This window comes from Pagrus pagrus (genome assembly GCF_965226575.1).
Source record: "Pagrus pagrus genome assembly, chromosome: 14".
NCBI classification, from domain to species: domain Eukaryota; kingdom Metazoa; phylum Chordata; class Actinopteri; order Spariformes; family Sparidae; genus Pagrus; species Pagrus pagrus.
In genome coordinates this window covers 25,532,311-25,552,518 of record NC_140198.1, presented here as the reverse complement: position 1 = coordinate 25,552,518, position 20,208 = coordinate 25,532,311, and the positions used below count along the sequence as shown (strand labels likewise).

General features: G+C 39.9%; 2 protein-coding genes across 2 annotated transcripts; both read left to right on the top strand.

Moving 5' to 3' along the window:
* The first annotated feature begins 1,450 nt into the window (after positions 1-1,450).
* Positions 1,451-9,323, top strand: mmp30 (matrix metallopeptidase 30). The gene is made up of 10 exons (XM_084373200.1): positions 1,451-1,602; positions 5,558-5,805; positions 5,936-6,084; positions 6,162-6,287; positions 6,376-6,537; positions 6,642-6,813; positions 6,983-7,113; positions 7,234-7,393; positions 7,488-7,591; positions 7,679-9,323. Exons 1-10 carry the CDS (start codon positions 1,495-1,497, stop codon positions 7,780-7,782), a joined length of 1,464 nt encoding a protein of 487 aa, XP_084229326.1. The 5' UTR covers positions 1,451-1,494; the 3' UTR covers positions 7,783-9,323.
* Positions 9,324-10,023: 700 nt separating this feature from the next.
* acat1 (acetyl-CoA acetyltransferase 1) lies at positions 10,024-18,348 on the top strand. The gene is made up of 12 exons (XM_084374257.1): positions 10,024-10,174; positions 10,806-10,853; positions 10,952-11,069; positions 11,260-11,355; positions 11,865-11,965; positions 13,580-13,723; positions 14,368-14,518; positions 14,603-14,698; positions 14,877-14,990; positions 15,481-15,545; positions 16,665-16,822; positions 17,988-18,348. Exons 1-12 carry the CDS (start codon positions 10,124-10,126, stop codon positions 18,106-18,108), a joined length of 1,263 nt encoding a protein of 420 aa, XP_084230383.1. The 5' UTR covers positions 10,024-10,123; the 3' UTR covers positions 18,109-18,348.
* The last annotated feature ends 1,860 nt before the right edge of the window (positions 18,349-20,208 follow it).

The window sequence follows — 20,208 nt, the reverse complement described above, 5'->3', positions numbered from 1 at the left end:
ATGCTATTATATTATTGTCATAACTTAATTTCGTATTCATGTTCACAAGAAAAAAAAATCATACAGCTGTTGTCAACCATTTCCCTGCTTATATTATCAGATCTTTACATTCACAAACAGGTGAAACAAAATGGGTTAAGTACAGTGACATTTCCACTCTTGGCTACCATCTTCTTGGCTAAATGGAGGGTAAGACTGTGAAAATTAAAAATACATAAGATTTATTATAAGTACCTTGCTATGTTAAAAAGGTTGACATGCTGACGATTTAAATATGAGACTTCATGATTTGGTATTACCTGCTAACACTCAGTAAAAAACAAACTGTTTAGCTTCCCATATAATTACCTACCAAACCACTCCATTCTGCTTTAATTTAACTCTGTAATTACCCAATAATTTTCAGTAATACACCCACTACAACTTTTACTTATACTGATTTAAGTGATTTTACTTTTGTTATTTATGAGCAATTTCTTCATACACACTCCAAAAGTGTCTTCCATACCAAGAAATTCATCAAATTCTCATGGTCATCATTCAGTAGCTGATATTTAACTGGATAAAGTCCTAAAGGGGTTCATCATCAAATGTCTGTGTTTACCCTTTTCCCAGTTATATTTGTAGTAAGGAGCTGTAAAGAACATAAATAAACACAAATTGCAAAGTGTTATGTGTTACTGAACCTGTCCCTTAAGATGGTCTTCCATTGGGACATAATTTGTCTGTCAGATGAAGCAAACCAAAAGGTTTTGAGTGAACCCTGTGAGTTTTGACAGTAAGAAACGGAGAGAAACTACAGCACTGTATGCCAGTGCCAGTCTGGCCACCAGTATTATCTTAATTTAAAGCTTCTGTGGCTCCCTCTCTTGTTATCTTTGCTAACTACATTCACTGATGCATTATCTTCCACATAACAAGTGATCTTTCACAGGAAGATTTCACCCCAAAATAAATATTCGGATTGTGAGAAAAAACAACATCAGTATGTTGTTTATTGGACTATTGCTAAGGCAGCTGATGCAGCCCCTAACTGAAAGGGGAAATACCCACTATATGTTCTAAATTCAGTTTTTGTGAGAAAAAAATCCTACACATACAGGTCCAATGCCAACTCCTGTCTGAATCAAAACTACATGTTTTGATGCTTCATATTGTGTTATTTGGAATCTACATCATGTTCATGCAGGCCCAAGTTACTCCAGATGTTGGCCTCATCTCACCTCTTCCTTGCCCTGATATCCTCTCCCATCACTACACTCATTATCTCTCTTGTTGTTGTGAATGGGCCTGTTAAGACACTTGCAGGAATTTTTTATTCGCCCCATCATGCATCTCCCTCTGCCCTTTACCTCACTATCAAAACACTGAAATTGGCTGTTTCAGGAAATAACCAACTAGTACATAACTAGTGCACAGCTCTACATCTGAGCAGAGCCTGGGAGGAAGACTCAGGAGCTGATCCCTCTTCTCTGAAATAGAAAAAAAGGAATCATGGAAGGTGCACTGGTTGTTAAAACTGTGTTGATAGTTTTAGTGGTAGCAAACTGTGGAGCTGTGCCCACCTCTTCACCCAGCCAAGAAGAGATCTCTAAAGCACAGGTAAACATGAAGTGTTCTCCGTGTTAAAGTGTTGCACTGTTTGTTGGTGTTAATTAACCTGGTGATGCTGGGGAGAAAAGAGCAATCGTTTTTGCAACATGAAAAGGAAAAATGTAACTCTAATTGTTAGAAATATCAATTTCCGAGCTTTTGACATTAAAAATTGGTTTGAAGAACTCAAAGTTGAGGTTTAAAGACAATAAGTAACTGAGTATAGTTCGGAAACTGCCCATTTACTGCTTCTGAACATGAGAGTCCGAAAGATATGCATGCTTGTGTTACATTACATAAACCCCTTTGGTTCTTTGTTTATTACTGTTTTCTTTGTCCAGGACTTCAAACTGGAGATATTGAGTATTTTTATTTAATTTAATTTATTTTAAAATTACAGAATGTAATTACACTAGCTTGCAATACAATAACAGCCATAAATAAAAAGTGTCTAAAAAAGTCTAAAAAGTGTATTATAACTCATGAAAACTTAAAGTGTAACTAAACCCCAAAACCACTTTTTTCTGCTGAAAACAAATGTATTTGGGTATGAAGTAGTGTTGTTGATGTATTCTGGTCCAACTCTTGACATTTTAGTCAAAGTATTTCAATTTGGTGATTTTGTTGTAAAAATGTAAGAGTGACTGCCCTCTATGGGTTGAAACCCGACTATTACGATCGAATTTTGCTATTGGCTGAGATGGAGGCCGATGACGTTTTGGAGGCAGCTTAAATCACGAGCCACCACTGTTCGCCCCGCCCCTCTGTGTGCGTTTTTGCATGTGTGAGTGTAGTGGTGGGGGTGTAGGAGGGAGGGATCAATGTTGGAGGCTGCACAGAGTGGCTGTGTCCAAATTCAGGGGCTGCAGCCCACGAAGTGCGCATTTGAAGGCCAATTACGTCACAATGCTGCGCGAAGGCTGTCCAAATTCGAGGGCTGCTTCAAACGCAGCCCACAAATGCAGCCTGGCCCTCCCTCTGTTTGGAGGACGCATCGCTACTATCCTTCGCGGCCTCCCATATCCCAAGATCCTTTGCGCACCGCTGTTCAGTCCCAAAACAGAAGAGGAGGCAAGAGAAAATGGCGACATCAAGTGGCGAAGACATGACATTTAAATTTAAGTAATGGGTTTATACTCGGTTTTTAGTCATGTAACATCCAACGCCAGATATGTTAAACTTCAAAACCTCCAAATTTCAACTTTAAGTTAAAATACGTGACACTGGTGATGCTATGGTAAATATAGTTGATATTCACCAATGGCTTAATGTTTATTTTGTAATGTTGATGATTCAATTTAGATTTGACACATTTTGTTGTTAATTTTTATACACACACAAATAAATGTACACGTTTGATAGATTTGAACCAAAACAGACTTTAATGCATCTCTTCATTCACAATCGTGACGTAACGGTAAGGGGCGGGAACATCTGGTGAGGCAACCAGGAAATACTCCGAAGGCTAGACCGTCCCATTTAACAACGGTGGATGAGGCTATCAAAGACCGGCCCGAAGGACCCGGCCCTCGTGGACCGCGAAGGCTAGGACACTGAAGGCTGCAGCCCGTGACTGGACGTGTTTTAACTGCTCCTGGAGCCCCGCCCACAATCAAGGCATTTTTTGAATTTCCAGCCCAGATGCACCTCAGCCAAAACCTAGGGGTTTAGTTACACTTTAAGTTTTCATGAACTTCATGAAAGTTTTAATTACATTACAGTTTTAAAATCTTTTTCAATCATTTCCTCTCAGAATTCTGCATCTAAATTTGAATAGCTAAATGTATCATCAGTCAGATTAATCATATGTGGAGTTTTATCTGCATACTACAATTTTTTTATGTTTTCTTTGTCCAGGACATCAACTTCGTGATGCAAAAATTGATTAATGTGGGGGGTTTTACTGGCATGGGGCATTTCTACATGGCATTTTCATTAGATACACTGTAATTGTGCATAAGCATTTTATTGAACCATCATTGATAGTGATAGCCCGGGTGATACAAAAATAATAGCCACCCTGTGTTTCACCAACACTTTTAATGTGAAGCAGCAGCTGACGGAGATGTTGGTTTAGCATTAGCACTATCTTAATACAGCTCTTACACAGCTGTAGGAGAGTGAGCAGTAAACAGTGGGACTAAATATCATTGAGGTAAAAATACAAACATGTTCATGCAGTGTGTCACACCACACAATTACAAATAAAAGTTAAAAGGTTCTGGAACTTGGACTGGTTAGGAACCACGTTGAGCTAAAATAACAGGACACAGGATCGAAGTTAAAAGCAGGAGAACACCATTTATTTATACTAAAGTGTGCATTTCTGATGGACTGATAAGTAGGGAGTCCTCCTTTGTCCAAAGCAGCCAGCACAGCACAGCACAGCAGCCTCCTCTTCACACAATGGCCGGTTTCCCAGATTCGTTAAGAAGCTCTTAAGTGCTAAGATCTTCTTAGGAGCGCTCTTAAGAACGCTGTGAAAGAAGGATGCGTTTCCCAGAGTCGCTCTTAGCTTAAGAAGACCTTTCACTAAGAAGGAAATGTAAGATCGAGCTGACCCACTCTTAACAGCCTTCTTAGCGACCAAATGCTCAGTGATCAAGCGCGTCAGGGAAATTTATATCATCCACTTTGCGAAATAATAAAACAATGCTCAGTGTTGAAATGCGCTCATAGCTGCGGACCACTGGCGCGAGAAAAAAAAATAGAAAATGGTAGATGGAAAAAAAACCTTTTTATTGAATTACACGTTTAAGTTTTCCACAACATCTGCATATATGAGTTTATAGTACTACACATAAAAAAACAACAACCCTGTGGCATTTCACAGATATCAAGGGAACAGATGTATTAAACTCAGCTGAACCTCATCCAGAGAGGCTTCACCTGCTACTCTACAGTATATAAATGCGTTGCCAAAGTCCGCGCGTGGTGAGAAACCACGGCTGCAATACAGCACATTCTCGCTGCGAACCAACAGCGTCGCCGTGCGCGAAGCCAGACGGTTTACATAAATGCATACGTGCGTCAGCACTTCTCCCCACTGAACGTGCTGTCCAGGCAAAGTACCGGCTGCCCCGTGCGGAGATCCAACGGCTGATCACTCTGTGCTGCACCTCCGGGCTGAGGCCAAAATTGCAGCGGGTTGCTCTCTGGATGTGTGGAGACACCAGAGTGATCAGCCGTTGGATCTCTTTGCCTGGACAGCCCGGTCTGACAGCGCGCGCGCACACACACACACACACACACAGACACAGAGGTGGGTGATCGATTTGCCTGGCATCGATTGATTCAGCACAGCAGCAGCGCGGTGGACAGCTCCCACTAAGAGCTTCTTAAGAAGATTCTTTGACTTGATCTTCAGGTTCTCCTAAGAAGGCAGTTAAGAACGCATCTGGGAAACACCCGTATCTTAGCCGAACCCTTCTTAAGTCCTTAAGAACGATCGAATCTGGGAAACGCGGCCAATGTCTGAAAAACACAGTCTTCATACTACTCCACACTGATTAGTTCATTGAATTCAGCCGTCACCGCATGCTCCTCACGGTGCATTCAGGTGCACTGACACTGTAGGACATCCACCTCTTGGAAGAAAACACACTAGGGCTGGTTCAAAACACCGTATTATGACACAGTGTTCTGAATCAAGTGCAGGAAAGGCGGACCCCGCCACTAAAATGAACTATATAGAGAGGAAGTTACAGAAGGTTAATACACTGACTGGCTATATCAGAAAAATCCCAAGCATAAATAGTATAAATGTTTGATTTTATTTCATAAAAATCTTACGGGTTTGAATTTGAATGAGATCATTGTTTAAAAGTAATCTTTATCACTCTTTTATTTTAATTGTGCATTTAAATTTGAATAACTACATTTCTAATCAATCAAATAAATCATACAGTATATGGAGTTATATCTGTATATGATGATGACGTTTGCTCCTGTTTTCTTTGACCAGGACTACCTGTCTCGGTTTTACTCTGATGTGGGTGTCAATGCCCCCAACAGCATCTGGCGCAGCTCTCTGGATTCCTTTGACGAAACTCTCAGGAAAATGCAGGAGTATTTTGGCCTGGAGGTGTCTGGCCAGTTAGACTCCAACACCTTGGAGGTGATGGTTCAACCCCGCTGTGGTGTCCCAGATGTGAGCAGATATGGTCATTATGCTGGTCGACCAAAGTGGGAGAAGTCTGTGATCACATACAGGTAATAAACGAGATTTCCACGTCAGAATAAAGAGCAAAAAGTCTTTGCGAGCAGCTCACCTAAACATAAAGCGCATTAAAATTCCTGCTGTGAGAGTCTGTCAACCAGTTTCTCTCTCACACCGCCACAGGATAAATAACTACACACCTGACTTGAGTCGGACTGTTGTGGATGCCACCATATCCCAGGCCCTGAAACTCTACAGTGACGTAATCCCTCTGGACTTCAAGCGGATCAACAGCGGCACTGCTGACATTATGATCATGTTCAGCAGAAGAGGTAATGCAGCGCCTTCATTGCTTTTGAGAAAATGTTTGATTTTAGTGTTAACTTTACTCTTCTCCTCTAAAAACCAGCCCATGGCGATTTTGCTCCATTTGATGGAGAAATGGGGGTCTTGGCCCATGCATTCTCCCCCGGAGAAGGCCATGGAGGTGACACCCATTTTGATGAAGATGAGACCTGGACTCTGACCTCAGCAGGTATTGACATTAAGGACACATTATTACTGAGGTGATGTGATATTATAGCTGATTAGTATCAGCAGTAACCTTATCAATGTGTCTGCAGGAGTCAGCCTGTTCTTGGTGGCAGCCCATGAGTTTGGCCATGCACTTGGATTAGACCACTCTAAACTCAAGACAGCCCTGATGTATCCCACCTACAAATATGTTCCCATAGTGGGGTACAAGCTACCAGATGATGACAGACAGGGAGTACAGGCTCTTTACGGTGAGAGCTCAACTAATTCACACTGATTTTTGGCAAGAAACAGGGAAAAACTCTCCACCTGAGACCTTTACGAGCGCTATTTCCTTGTCTTTTGCCTCTCAAAGGAGTCCGAGGAACATCACCTCAACCTGATCCAAATCCACAGCCTATACCTGAGGCAAAACCACAACCCACACCTGAACCCACATCAGAACCTCTTCCAGACAGGTGCAGCAGGAACCTGATTTTTGATGCCGCAACGAACATCCAAAGGAATCTTTACTTCTTCAAAGATGGGTGAGGCATTCTATTTTTTGTTCTGCGTTCTGAAGTTTCACAGAGGCGTGCTGCCCTATTAGATAGAGCTGTTATTTTTTAAAGTTAAATGCATACAGTACAGTACAGATGTTTTTCTCAGCGTGTGGTCACTGTCAGCTTATCATAGATTTGTGTGTGTCTTTCTCAGACATTTCTGGAAGAGGAGCAGCTCCTGGGACGGCATCACTATGAAGACAGTTCAATCTGCTTGGCCTGGAATCAGCAAAGTTGATGCTGCTTATGAGTACAAGAGAAGCAATACTGCCATTTTCTTTGAAGGTTTCATTCTCTGATTTAGTTAATAATACACACACAAAAAATTGTCCTTAATTTCAAATGACAAAAGCTTTAAATGAATACTGGGACTCAGGAACATAACTTGCGTTTTTCACATCACAGGGGATCATTACTGGGGGGTCAGAGAGAACACGGTCCTGCCTGGTTATCCCAAACCTCTCAGCGACTTTGGCTTGCCTTCATCTGTCACCAAGGTCGACGCTGCTGTCTATGTCAAATTCATAGGAAGAACCCTGATCTTTGTGAAGAACAAATACTGGAGGTGAGTAACATCAATAGCCATAAACTTCTATGCTGATTTCAGATATAGACAGATACCACATGTTGCTGAACACCTCCCCACATTACTCATATAGCTACAATGAAAGGAGGGGCAGAATGGACGGTGGGTTCCCCAAATTCATTCACAGAGATCTCCCTGGGATTGGCTACAGAGTGGACGCTGCCTTTGCGAACAGAGGTAGGTAACAGTCAAGGGTTAGTCCATCTGCAGTGACATTACGGGTTCCTGTTTGAGGTGATAACAGTGATGCAACCTACTTTTCAGGTTACCTTTACTTTACCTATGGATCCCGGCAGACAGAGTACCACTACCAGCGTAGAAAAGCAATGCGCACTCTGCTGAACTACGCATGGATGGATTGCAAATGAAGGAAGAATGACCCACATAAGCACATGCACACAACTGTGCGCACACAATAATAGCAATGGTCTACTCTATTAACTAATCCTGTGTATCTTTGGGGGCTTTTCTGTAGACTTCTGCATTGAAATACACTATTTGAAAAATAAATACATAATAATCCTGTAGGAGACAACTGCTGTCAAAGTGTTTTCTTGTATGCTTCAATAATACATGTTTTAATGAATCTTAAACTTTAAAAGTAAAAGTAAAATAGTCTTAATGCTTCTTCGTCATGCCTGTGTTTGTAAATTAGGATGCACTAGAATACATGTAATGAAATCTGGAGACTGATGTGTGTTTGAACCCAGACATGTTGAGTCAGAAAACAGGATGACTTCAGAGGGGGTGTTGCAAAAAAGAAAAAAAAAATCACAACAGTGCTTTAGGAGTTAGGAACTAATAAAAGAGAGGATGTCTCGTTCATATTCTTTATACAGTGGGTTTATCAGCTAGTGACATGCTAACATCTGTAGCCATCGTGCTGCCTTCAAAGCGCAACAAGGAAAAGATGCGACTTCTCACTTTGATGTGGACAAATGTGGAATGTAGAAAAACAGTGTACACAGTTAACTAATTTGTGGGTGCATATTTTGAATTTTTTTCACAGCACCAGGAACTGTCATTGAAGCAAAATGCACAATACCAGACCCAGCCGAACTTATCTACCAAAGACCTGCGCCATAGAAATACATTCTTTGAAAGAATAATTAGATAACCGACCTGTAGGCAACAACTATTATCAATGTTTCTTCTGACATGCATCAATTTAAAGAGTGGAAATAAAATAAAGAATGATGATCATGTCCAAGGAGAATCTGGAATTTCCAGCATGTGTTTGAACCCAGGCAAATTGGTAGACCATTTATTTTTCCACCATGCCCTAATAGCAGTTGCAAGCACATCCTTCCCACACACACTGTAAGTGTCTTAACTGGACAAGAGCACTATAGGTGGTGTGTGCTAATAAAAGAGAGATGTCTTGCTTATTCCTTTATTCAATAGGTTTACCAGCTAGTAACATGCGAACATGATATGTAGACATTAGGCTACCTTCAAAACCTACAAGAAAAAGACATGACCTCTCACTCTGATGTCTGAACAGTGTGCACAGTCAGTCAATCTGAGGGTGCAGATTTTTATTTTTTTAACTCCAACAGGAGCTGTCATTGAAGCAAAACACCCAGAACCAGGAGCTGCAATTCCCGTCCAGTGTCTAGCCCAGGGGTCTGCAACCAGCGGCTCTTTTGCCCCTCTGCAGTGGCTCCCTCTGGCTTTGACATTTTACATGAAAATGAATAATATATATTTTCTATTTTATCATCATCACTGTTCATCATCACTAGGCCTAAAGTGTTTCTTGCATTCTCTGACAGTAAAAATGTGCAGCCTACACAAAGAATTTTATCTGGTCTATCAAGTTGTGATTAATTGAATGATCCTGAGTTGATCCTGAGTGTTTTATGATCAAGCCTGAGGGTTGATTGCTGTGGCTGGGGATAAAAAAGAAGGATTAACTCACACTGAAATGGACTAAAATAAAATTTAAACTGTCCTGTGTTTTCATTTATTTTTTTATTTATCTATTTTTTAAATCTAGGCTGCTGCTATGTGTTTTATTTATTATTGAATTAAATTTTCACAAACACAGGGAGGGCTTAAGTAGGTCTGCATTCTGTATTGCTACTCTATTTCTATTTATTGGAGGCTGGTTCTTTTATTTCATAAATGCACCAAAACATGGCATCATTGAAATGGAAATACAAAGTTCGAATACCTTATAGTGTGACTATAAGTAGCCCACTGCACAGTTGCCACATCATGTGAAAACACAAATTAATGCTCGGCCTAGTTAAAAATCTTGATTGGCTAATTTAGACTTTCTAGGCTGCCTTACCTTCATTATAAGACACAAATATATTTTGCGGCTGCAGACAGATTTTTTGCAAATGGCTGTTTTGATAGTAAAGGTTGCTGACCTTAACTAATTATTTGTTTAAATATATTAACATAAAAACGTTAATTTATGAACGTTTACTTATTCAAATAGTTGTTTCATGTCTTTATGTGTATAAGAGCTTATATATCGGAGTTAAGTGTCTGGAGCAGTTTATGTAATCGATTATATAACACGTATCATGATTTCATTGGTAAAACTACAACAACCATGATGCCCAGCCAGCGATGACGTAGAGGGGAACACACCTCTCACTGTGATTGGCTGATGTATTTATCTCTCCGCTGCATGTCTGAAGGTGAAGCGGGTCCAAGTCAGTGAGTCAGCCCTGTCTCTCTGTCTCTCAGTCCAAAATGTCATCCAGTGGACTTTTAAACATGCACGCTCAAATCTGTAAACGCCTGGTAAGTGAGAGTGTGTGAAACACAGTCAGTTTAGGTTTGTCCGTTATTGTTATGGCATAGGAAAGCTAGTTCTAGCATGTGTTTGAATGGCTGTAAACAGAAGGCCTGGGTTAACCTGGAGCAGCTCAGCTCACCTTATTGTGTCTGCGTAGCGTCCTTGGCCAAAATACAGTCTGAAAATAATTATGTGATAACGGCTGCAGGTGACCCGGCTGCGTTAGTGAAGATATCTTATATAACAGCAAGGTCTGCTCCTCAACACAGTAACTGGGCAGAAACAAAAAGAGCGACAACAACAGCTAGCTTAACTGTAAATGTAAAGCTGAATAGGGTCAAGTTTACGGGTGAAAGGTATACGAATATATGACACGACACCTAGCTGCCTTAAATAACAATATTAGCCCACATGTCGTCACCAGGTTGCAAGTTAATGCTACCCTTCTGTCTGCCCTTCTCTGTAGCATAACGTTAGCTAACGTGTTGCTAACGCTTCTCTACTAACTTAGAAGTCGATTAATTTGAGCCCAAACTGATTTTAATGGGCTTCAGGTGGAACTTGATTGGCTTTCGGAACATTGTGTCTGTCATGTATGGAAGATGAGTTATTCATATCATTATTCTGCCATTGTAGGCTCACAAGTACATCTCAAGAACATACACATCTCGCCCTTCGCTCAATGTAAGTAAGTTACAGAAACTGACATTTGATATTCTTATCACAGTGACATGTTTGGACTGCACACACTATAATGCAGACTTTTTCATGCATGGTTTCAGGAAGTCGTCATTGTCAGTGCGGTCCGCACTCCAATGGGCTCCTTCAGAGGCAGCCTGGCAGCAGTACCAGCCACCAAACTGGGCTCTATTGCCATCAAGGGAGCCATTGACAAAGCAGGTGTGTTAGATGGTTCACTTTGTTTAGAGAAGACTATTTCCCTCCATGTAGTGCTTGATGTGAACCCAGCTGGTCATGCTCTTCACCAGATATGTGCATTTAGTGTTTTTGAGTTTTCCCACTCTCTGTTTCACTTGGTGGTGGATAGATATGTGTTTTTGTGAGTTTACTTAATGTTTCTTGTGTTTAGGAATCGCCCCTGAAGAGGTAAAGGAAGTCTACATGGGCAACGTGCTACAGGCAGGAGAAGGACAAGCCCCCACAAGACAAGCCTTGTTGGGAGCAGGTATGACCACACTGGTACTTTCACCCTCATTCTGCATATTGGCATTGCACCAAAACATTGATTTTCAGAATCCAGCTCCACACGTGCTATTTTGACCAATCAGGAATGATTGATACAGTTACGAAGAGCGGGACTGCCATCTTTTCCACCTAAAAGTTGTCTGAGAGCAGCAAGTGTTTTTGTATACATTCGTAATCTGAAAGCCACACATTATACATGCATGACAAAGGTTAAAGATATGAAAACCAAAAGCTTGCAGCTGCTAGCATGCACAAGGTCTGTCTCCAGCAGCTTAGAAAGGCCTCCGGTATCGTTATTAATAGAAAAAGTTGCAGGAAGGTTGGAAACTCATGTGAAAATACATTAGAAGCATAACAGCTGTTGAATTTCAACGATACAGTTCTCCTGTACCGGGATGACACACAAAAGCATAACTAAGTTACAAAATTCAGGAGATTTGAATTCAGTTTAGTTTTACAAATACATTATGTCTCTGATTGTATCTTCAGGCTTGACCCTCGGCACTCCAGCAACAACCATCAACAAAGTTTGTGCCTCGGGGATGAAGTCCATCATGATGGCAGCTCAGAGTCTGATGTGTGGACACCAGGTAACTTAAAAATCAAACGCACTCGCTCTGCTGTTTGCTAGATGCTGTTGGAAGGTACAGTGACAATGTACAATACTGTACATAAGTATTATATATAACACCATTCTGACAAGATGATGAAAAAACAAAAATAAACTTTGTTTACCATATGCTGACAACTTATACAGGATTACAATATGGTCTCAACAGACGACATCTTGAGACTGAAACTACAAATCTTTTAAACACCATATTCAGACATTACTCTGATGTCACACTAAAGAATCTGACAAATTGTTATCATTTCATGGCCTACCGATTGATCAGCAACTCAAAAGATGATGGATAGTATCGGGCCATATTTCAAGGTAAAACAGCGTATTTGATTACCCATTAGCTAGTGTTAGTTTTCAACCACTTCCTAGCTAACATTACTGTTTGATTACGTCCCATGCGTTTCAATTCCTGGCTGAAATAAATGTGTCCACGATATACGTTGATAGTTTAGAATTAAGTTACGCCTTTCCTATCAAATCATTCATTCATTCATTTGAACCTTTAAATAGGACGGAGGCCCTCATTTTCAGTGATGCCAAGCATGAACAGAGACATCAAGCAAACAAACAAAAGCAAACCAGATTAAAAAAGAAAGACAGACAAACATACAAAACAACAACAGTGTAAGTTAAAGCAGTTGCAGGTCAATAGTGGACGGTTATTTAGTTAAGACATAAAGCGTGCAAGTGATACAAAATAATTCAGTTTTAGCAAGGGATTCCATGAGGCCGCAGCACCAACACTAAAAGCAGTTTTCTCAAGATTAGTTCTGGCACGAGACACCTGAAGCAAAAGCCGGTCACTGGAGCGAGTTAAAGATTGACTAGAGTTCCATAGTGTAACCTAGATCTAATATGTGATGGTAATTTTCCAATTGGGGCATTGAAGATAAACTGATGCCAGTGATTATAACGTCTCTGACACAGAGAAGGCCAACTGACCTTATCATAGAAGATGCAGTGAGTATTGTAGCTGTCTCCAGTAATGAATCTCAGGGCAGTGGTAGACTGAGTCTAAGGGCCTAAGTATGGAGGCAGCAGCATGTCCGTAAATTATGTCACCGTAATCCAAAATTGCTATAAAAGTTCGTTTTTGGCTAGTTTTTCAGAGTCTGCAATACAATATACAATGGAATCATCGGCATAAAGATGGTCAGCAAGCCTTTTGTCAACAGCTGAAACTCAGATTGTGTATTTCCGGACTTCACACACTGATGTACTGTTCACTAGAAAGTGGTTGAATGCTAAGATTAGTTGTTGTCTAATGGAGGTTTATGGGTCATCAAATATACGGTTTTACCTTGAAATGTGGTCCAATGTCGCTCCGTATTTCATTATCCATTGTCAACAATTTGTCAGATTCCCTACGTTTATACAACTTGCATACTGGAAGGAAGCAGTATGACATTTGACCTTCAAACCCTGAGCGTGATGTCAGAGGAAAATGGCTGCCTTGTGAATATGGTCTAAATCCTGTAAAACACTAAGCTACAGAAAAAGTGACATTTTAGTGTCAGAAAAACAATAGACTATAGCTGTCACTACAGATAAATGGATGGCTGTCTGTGTGTGATTTTAGGATGTGATGGTGGCCGGAGGCATGGAGAGCATGTCCAACGTACCCTATGTGATGTCCAGAGACACCCCAGCCTACGGAGGAGTGAGGATGGAAGACCTCATTGTCAAGGACGGACTCACTGATGTCTACAACAAATTCCACATGGTGACTATCAACTGCCTGTTTTGAATGTTAGATATACATGATATATATATCATGTGTATTTACATGATTCTAGTAGTGGAGACTGCATCTGAGTGCATTTGGAAATATTTGAAAAACTGCAAGCTGACGTAAGACGGTCGGAATTTAATTCTTAGTAAAATGGTATTTTAAGTTCCTGTTGTATCTGTAATTGGATGGATTTCCATTTGAAAGAATTGGGTTTTGACCTAGTGCAGGAGCTGATCATGGAGACCAATCCAACATAATAAAGGTATAGCTAAAGGAAATGCATTTTATTTTTATGTTATTTCATTTAATTGATTGGGAAGCATTTTTCAGAACTTTTCGGTAACAAAATATTGTTCTGATATTTGTAAAAGTAACATTATTCTTTTTTATTTCATAACATGAGAAATTGGTGTAAAGTTTTTTATTTTTATTTAACTGCTAGTAACTAATTTTGAAATGGAAGTTGTATGTATATCCTAAACACACATTAACATAGCTGCTGCGGTACTGTGTGTGAAACAGAATGTGCATTTAGTAATATGTACTTTCATGCATTGGACCTGTAAGAGGACCTATAAATGTCTCTGTGTCATTTCATCAGTCTCATATTTGACATCTTCTTCTGTCTTTAACAGGGAAACTGTGCAGAGAACACAGCCAAGAACAGCAGCATCACCAGAGAGGAGCAGGACGCCTACGCCATCGGCTCATACAGCCGCAGCAAAGCAGCATACGAGTCTGGCATCCTGGCTAAGGAGATTGTACCTGTTAGCATTCCCCAGAGAGGTACAGAAAATTGCTCTAGGGTCAGTGACCTTGGTCATTTACTTTACATAGCACAGCATATCTGATATTGTTGTGGTTTTGTAGGTAAACCTGACGTGGTCGTGTCCGAGGATGAGGAGTGGAGACGGGTCGACTTCAGCAAAGTTCCCAAACTGAAGGCAGTTTTCCAAAAAGAGAATGGTAATGATGTAGCTGCCAGTACATATATTAACTAATTCATCATGGTGATGATATTAAGCCAGTTTTTCTAATTAGACAGACTCGTACAGAACAGAAGAGTAAAACATCCATGCATCATACTTGAATCTCTGTTTTAACATATTTTGTTATGATTGGTCACTTGCCTTGTTTTTTTTAGGAACCGTGACGGCAGCCAATGCCAGCACCCTGAACGATGGAGCAGCAGCGCTCGTTTTAATGACAGCAGATGCTGCAAAGAGACTCAACGTCACTCCACTGGCCAGAATTGTTTGTAAGCGTTACAAAAACACACATGCACACACACGCACACACACACATGCTAGACTGTGCTTACCTCTAGCCTAACTGGAATTCAATTTTTAAAACACGACAGCGATGCAAATAAAAAGAATATAAAATCAGTATGCCAGTTGTAGGTGCAGTAATAGGTTTTTTTGGCTATATTAGATTTATGTTTAGGCAGTTATAACAAAAACAATAATGCTAAACTCTCCTATAAAGTCACAGGGAACAGGTGCAGTGTAAAAGCCGTCATCAGGTTAAAACAGAAAAATTAAGAATGGATTTAACACTCTATTAGACAGTCTATTAGTCAGTGTGACAGATTTCTCAACTGTTAGCTTGTAAGGTATCCTCATTAGTTTTTATTTTGATTAGATTTTTGTTACCACATCATCGGAAAAATTATGTTTTTTAAAACTTTTACAATTGTCATAGTTTGTTAAATTGACTGTGTTATATTGTCTTTTTGTTTTTCATAGCTTTTGCTGATGCTGCTGTTGCACCCATTGATTTCCCCATTGCCCCTGCATTTGCTGTACCAAAGGTGAGTATGGGCATGTAATTAGTAGGGATGTCCCAATTGAGATTTTTGTCCCTAGTCCAAGTCCTTAAATATTGGGTATTTGTTGATACTTTGTCGATCTCATGGTGATAATAAATGTTTATTAAATATCTATCTGATTCTTTGAACACCTAAACACATTTTGATCCACACAATAGTTAATAAGCTTAAGTTAATGATGGTTAAAAGTTTAAATGGGAGAATGTCACTTCTGAAACTGATGTGAAACGGTCTTATGGAGAGAGGATGTATCACTCTGTTGGAGTGTTTGGAAGGCTTGGCAGAGTGGAGAGATCCACTGTGGCCCATAAAACCAACAACAGCCAAGTTCAGTGTTGGACTGTGATTGAGTTACTCACAGAAATAACTTTATTACTTACAGAAATAATGTTAATTATTGACAGCTGATATGATCTGCCACTCGTGACATTTATCATTTAAATTGGTCAAAGTGGCGGTCAGCACCAGCTCAAAATGAAGCTGTCTTGTTTTGTATACAGCTCTTTGCTGATAAGAAAGAGGAGCGATAACACATTCCTTTGCTTCTGAGTTTAGTTAATCAGTGTATTTTGCCTAATGTGTCTCACTCAATAGTGCTATCAAATCATTTTTCATATTTGCACACTCTTATTTTCACCTACACACGGAGCAGATTGCTCCCAGTGTAGAACCCAGCTATGTAACCACCAGCAGGCTGAGGTGGAAAAAAGCAGAGTTCAGCAAAGAAAGGATCAGATTGTGATGAGCCTCATTTTACCTGATACAGACCCATTAATTTATGCCTGGATCCGCCTGGAGACGGATCCTTAGAATCAGCTCAGGACATCCTCAGTAATTAGGCACTTTTGTGAGCTGCTTTCAGGGTTCTGCCTCAGTATATATTTATTTTTTAAATGTCTTTTTATATCTGTGTATTGTGGTTAAACATGCATACAAAATAAAATCCACTCAGTAGTTATACACAATAACTTGAAATATAGTTGGGTTGCAAACCCAAAAGGGTAAAAGAGATGTCACCAAAATATGTGCTTCATTCTGAACCTCACTAACATAGTTTATGGATGCAGTTCTGAAAACATTTCCTTGGTGTGTGTCTGTCAGGTCCTGGATGCAGCGGGACTGAAGAAGGAAGATATTACCATGTGGGAGATCAACGAGGCCTTCAGCGTGGTTGTGCTGGCCAACATCAAGATGTTGGACATTGACCCTGCAAAAGTCAACGTCAACGGGGGAGCTGTGTCACTGGGACACCCCATTGGGTAAGTAGCTGAGAGCGACTCATACAGACATACAGACATACAGAAAAGTTTTATTATTTGCCCATGAGTGACCACAACAGGAAGACTTCACTTACCAACACTTCTCTGTGCCTCTCAGCATTTCCTTTTAGCATACCTTTGTGCTCACTTCAAACGAGGCACCATTATGTAGTGCTTCATGCAACAGTAATAGGGAGTTTTGAGTTAAATTTGGCTATCAGGGATAATTATTAATTATGATTAATAATAAGATCCAATTTACATTAGATCACCTCGGGGCACCACCCTTAAAGAAGGGAAAAGATAGCCAATTCACCAAATCAGTCCCAGAAAAGGTACTAAACTGTTTGTCACTCTGATTAAGAAATAACTTAATAACTACAACCAATATTACCGTAACAGCTAGTAATGGTTGAAGGATTTTGACAGAGTTTGACAGAGTAGAGGTTGGCAACATTCACTCTTGTACAATATTAAATAGGCAGCTTGAAGGTTCAAAAGTATTTTATTTACACAAAGATGAAAACACACTAACATGTACTATCTACAGGTGTAGGAAAACAGGAATTTTCTTAATTCCATACCATCTGGAAAAGGTGACACAACACTGAGGGCAAACATTTTTTTGATTTTAACTTGAAGATAAATACAAAAAGGCTTGTGTGTTAAGCACAACAGCATCTAAGTTAATTTACTTAACTTAAATGCTGGATAACTTAGAGGAGTGGGAGTAAGCAATGGCGTGCGCGTGCTGCTCTCTCTCTCTCAGAGAGAGAGAGAGAGAGAGAGCAGTACAAGTTGATGAATTCAAATGCGTACTGAAACTATGTCAAATATTCAAAATCCATGTGTGTAGACATATCGATACTTTCAGCCCATACCTGCTGTTTTTGAAGTGGCCCTAATTCTACAATAGCGACCAATTGACAGCCACTAAAATCAGCTTCTGCATCACAGAGGATGGGTGAGGTGCTGTTGTGGAGCTTTATTTGTTCCAAACAACTTAAAATGTCTCTCCTCCTGTGCACTTTCCCTGAAAATATGTATTCAATAGCAGCATTTTAGAAAAAAGTTAATGAACTGGATTTGGCAAAATATAAATGTATGTACAAAAAAATATTCTAGATTACTTTGTATTTATATTCTGTTTCTCTTCTCCTGTCAGGATGTCCGGAGCGAGAATCGTGGGTCACATGGTGCACAACCTGAAGTCAGGCCAGTACGGGCTGGCAGGCATCTGCAATGGAGGTGGTGGAGCTTCATCTATCGTGATCCAGAAACTGTAGGCAGCTTGATGGGAAGCTTCTTCTCTGTTCACTACTTGTTGGCTCCAAATGGTTAATGTGAAGAATCTGTTTCAACTTAGTGGCCTTACTCAAACAGCAAAGTAGGAATCTCCTCACATGACCTCGTGACTCCAGTGATTGAAACACTCCTTTTGTTTGATCAAACCTTTTTCTGCAAGAAAAAAAGATTAATATTTAATCTGAAGTGAATGGTTGAATAAATAGTTTTTACGAAACAAGTGTGGTGTAATTGATTGGTTCTTGACTTTGAAGTTAATGATCACTAAAGGTTACACTAATCTACATCAATGCAAGTTTTACAACAGGTAAAGATTACTGTAACAGTCCCTGTAATTTCCAAGTTGGCCAGTAGATGCTGCAATTTTCCTTGTAATGTTAAGGACACTTGTTCATGTTGCAGGAGAAAACATGTTAGCAGAATAATAAGCTGTGCTCATACTGCCTTTACAGAGCAGCAATTTGGATGTACTGACCCCAGTGTTGTAGTCAGGACCACTTAAACTGAGACCGAGTCAAGACCAAGACCTGCGCAAGTACCACACTGCATGGCACACAACAAAATGTACAACCTGCAAAAAGCCAGAAGGACCCCTAAACTTGATCTGAAAGATCTACATTCGCATGACAACACCCACAGAAGACGAATGAAAATTCATCTCCATTTGTATTATATATTCTATATTATGAGAGCCTGACCGATGTCTTGATGGGTAAATAGTATCAGTGGATATGTTTTCTGATATTGGTCGACGTGAAACTTTTTGGTTCTACAGTGTAATGCAGATCAATATACTCGGGGTGATTTTTAATTCTTAAATTTTGCAGTGAAGTTCACTGTTTCAGTGCTCTGTCATTTTAGACAATAAGGATATTGTGAAACTAAAATATCCTGCCTGTGTTACACATCTTTTTCACAACTGATTGTTAACCACATTTGAGCGATCACTGCAAATAAATGTATCTGTATCGATTTATCAATATTGGAATTCTTTACTCCCTAATATTGACATTGGTAATTTTACTTTCTTTTCTGAGCAATAAATAAAAACAGATACTAGGGGCTGAAATTAATGTAACCATTTTAATCAACACGACTTTTCCATCTTTTACCATCCACCTAATACAAGAAAAGTTTTTGTTCAAGCATCAAGTTTTCTAGTTGGCTCGTCTCATACACCATCATTGACAACAGAAGGTATCAAAAGAGTCAGAGTCCTCTTTATCCGGAGAGACGAGGCCCAGCGAAAATGTGGTCGAGTCCAAGATGAGACTTTCAAACATTAAATGATCCTTTAAAAAACAATAGACATGACACACCAACAATATTATATACTTCTGTAGGTCATTTTTATCTTAAAGGATAAATTCAACCGGAAATGAAAAATGTAACCATTATGCACTCGCCCCCATGCTGATGGAAAGGTGGGTGAAGTTTCTTAGTCCACAAAACATTTCTGGAGCTTCACAGCAAAACGATGTAGCTTTCTCCTCAACAACTGAAGTAGATGGGGACAGACAGCTGAAAAAAAAACTAAACAAAGATGGCTCCAGTGTAATCAATGTCCCCAGAAGCCCCAAGATCCCAAATTGATTTGAAAATATTGGATCCATTTTATGTTTTCTTTTAGTTCTTTTAAGTCCCCATCTACTTCTATGTTGTTTCATAATGAAGTGATGGGGATCAAGTGACACACTTGAAAAATGATTCTTAGTTGGTATATTCCATGTCAGGACATGTCTTTGGTGTGTCCAGTAAGTCATTTTTAGATCACTGTAATGATGTAAATGTTGAAACATGTTATGCAAAGGTTAAGCTGCTGTGACTCAGGACGACATTATGTTCCTCACAGTCTCTTACTGGGTGACTCTCGTCATTCATTCCTTCCTTTTCCTGCCGGCTAACAGTCAAACATTGGGTTAAATATTAACAGGGTGTAAAAGTCCTTCAGCCCTCAGTATTTTTTTAAGTCCACTCGCACATTTGTTTGGACGTTACTGATTAAACACAGCGGGCGCTTCTCCTCAGGAAGACAAACAATAGCATGCGTGAACTAAGACCCGAGTCTGTTATGCCTTTTT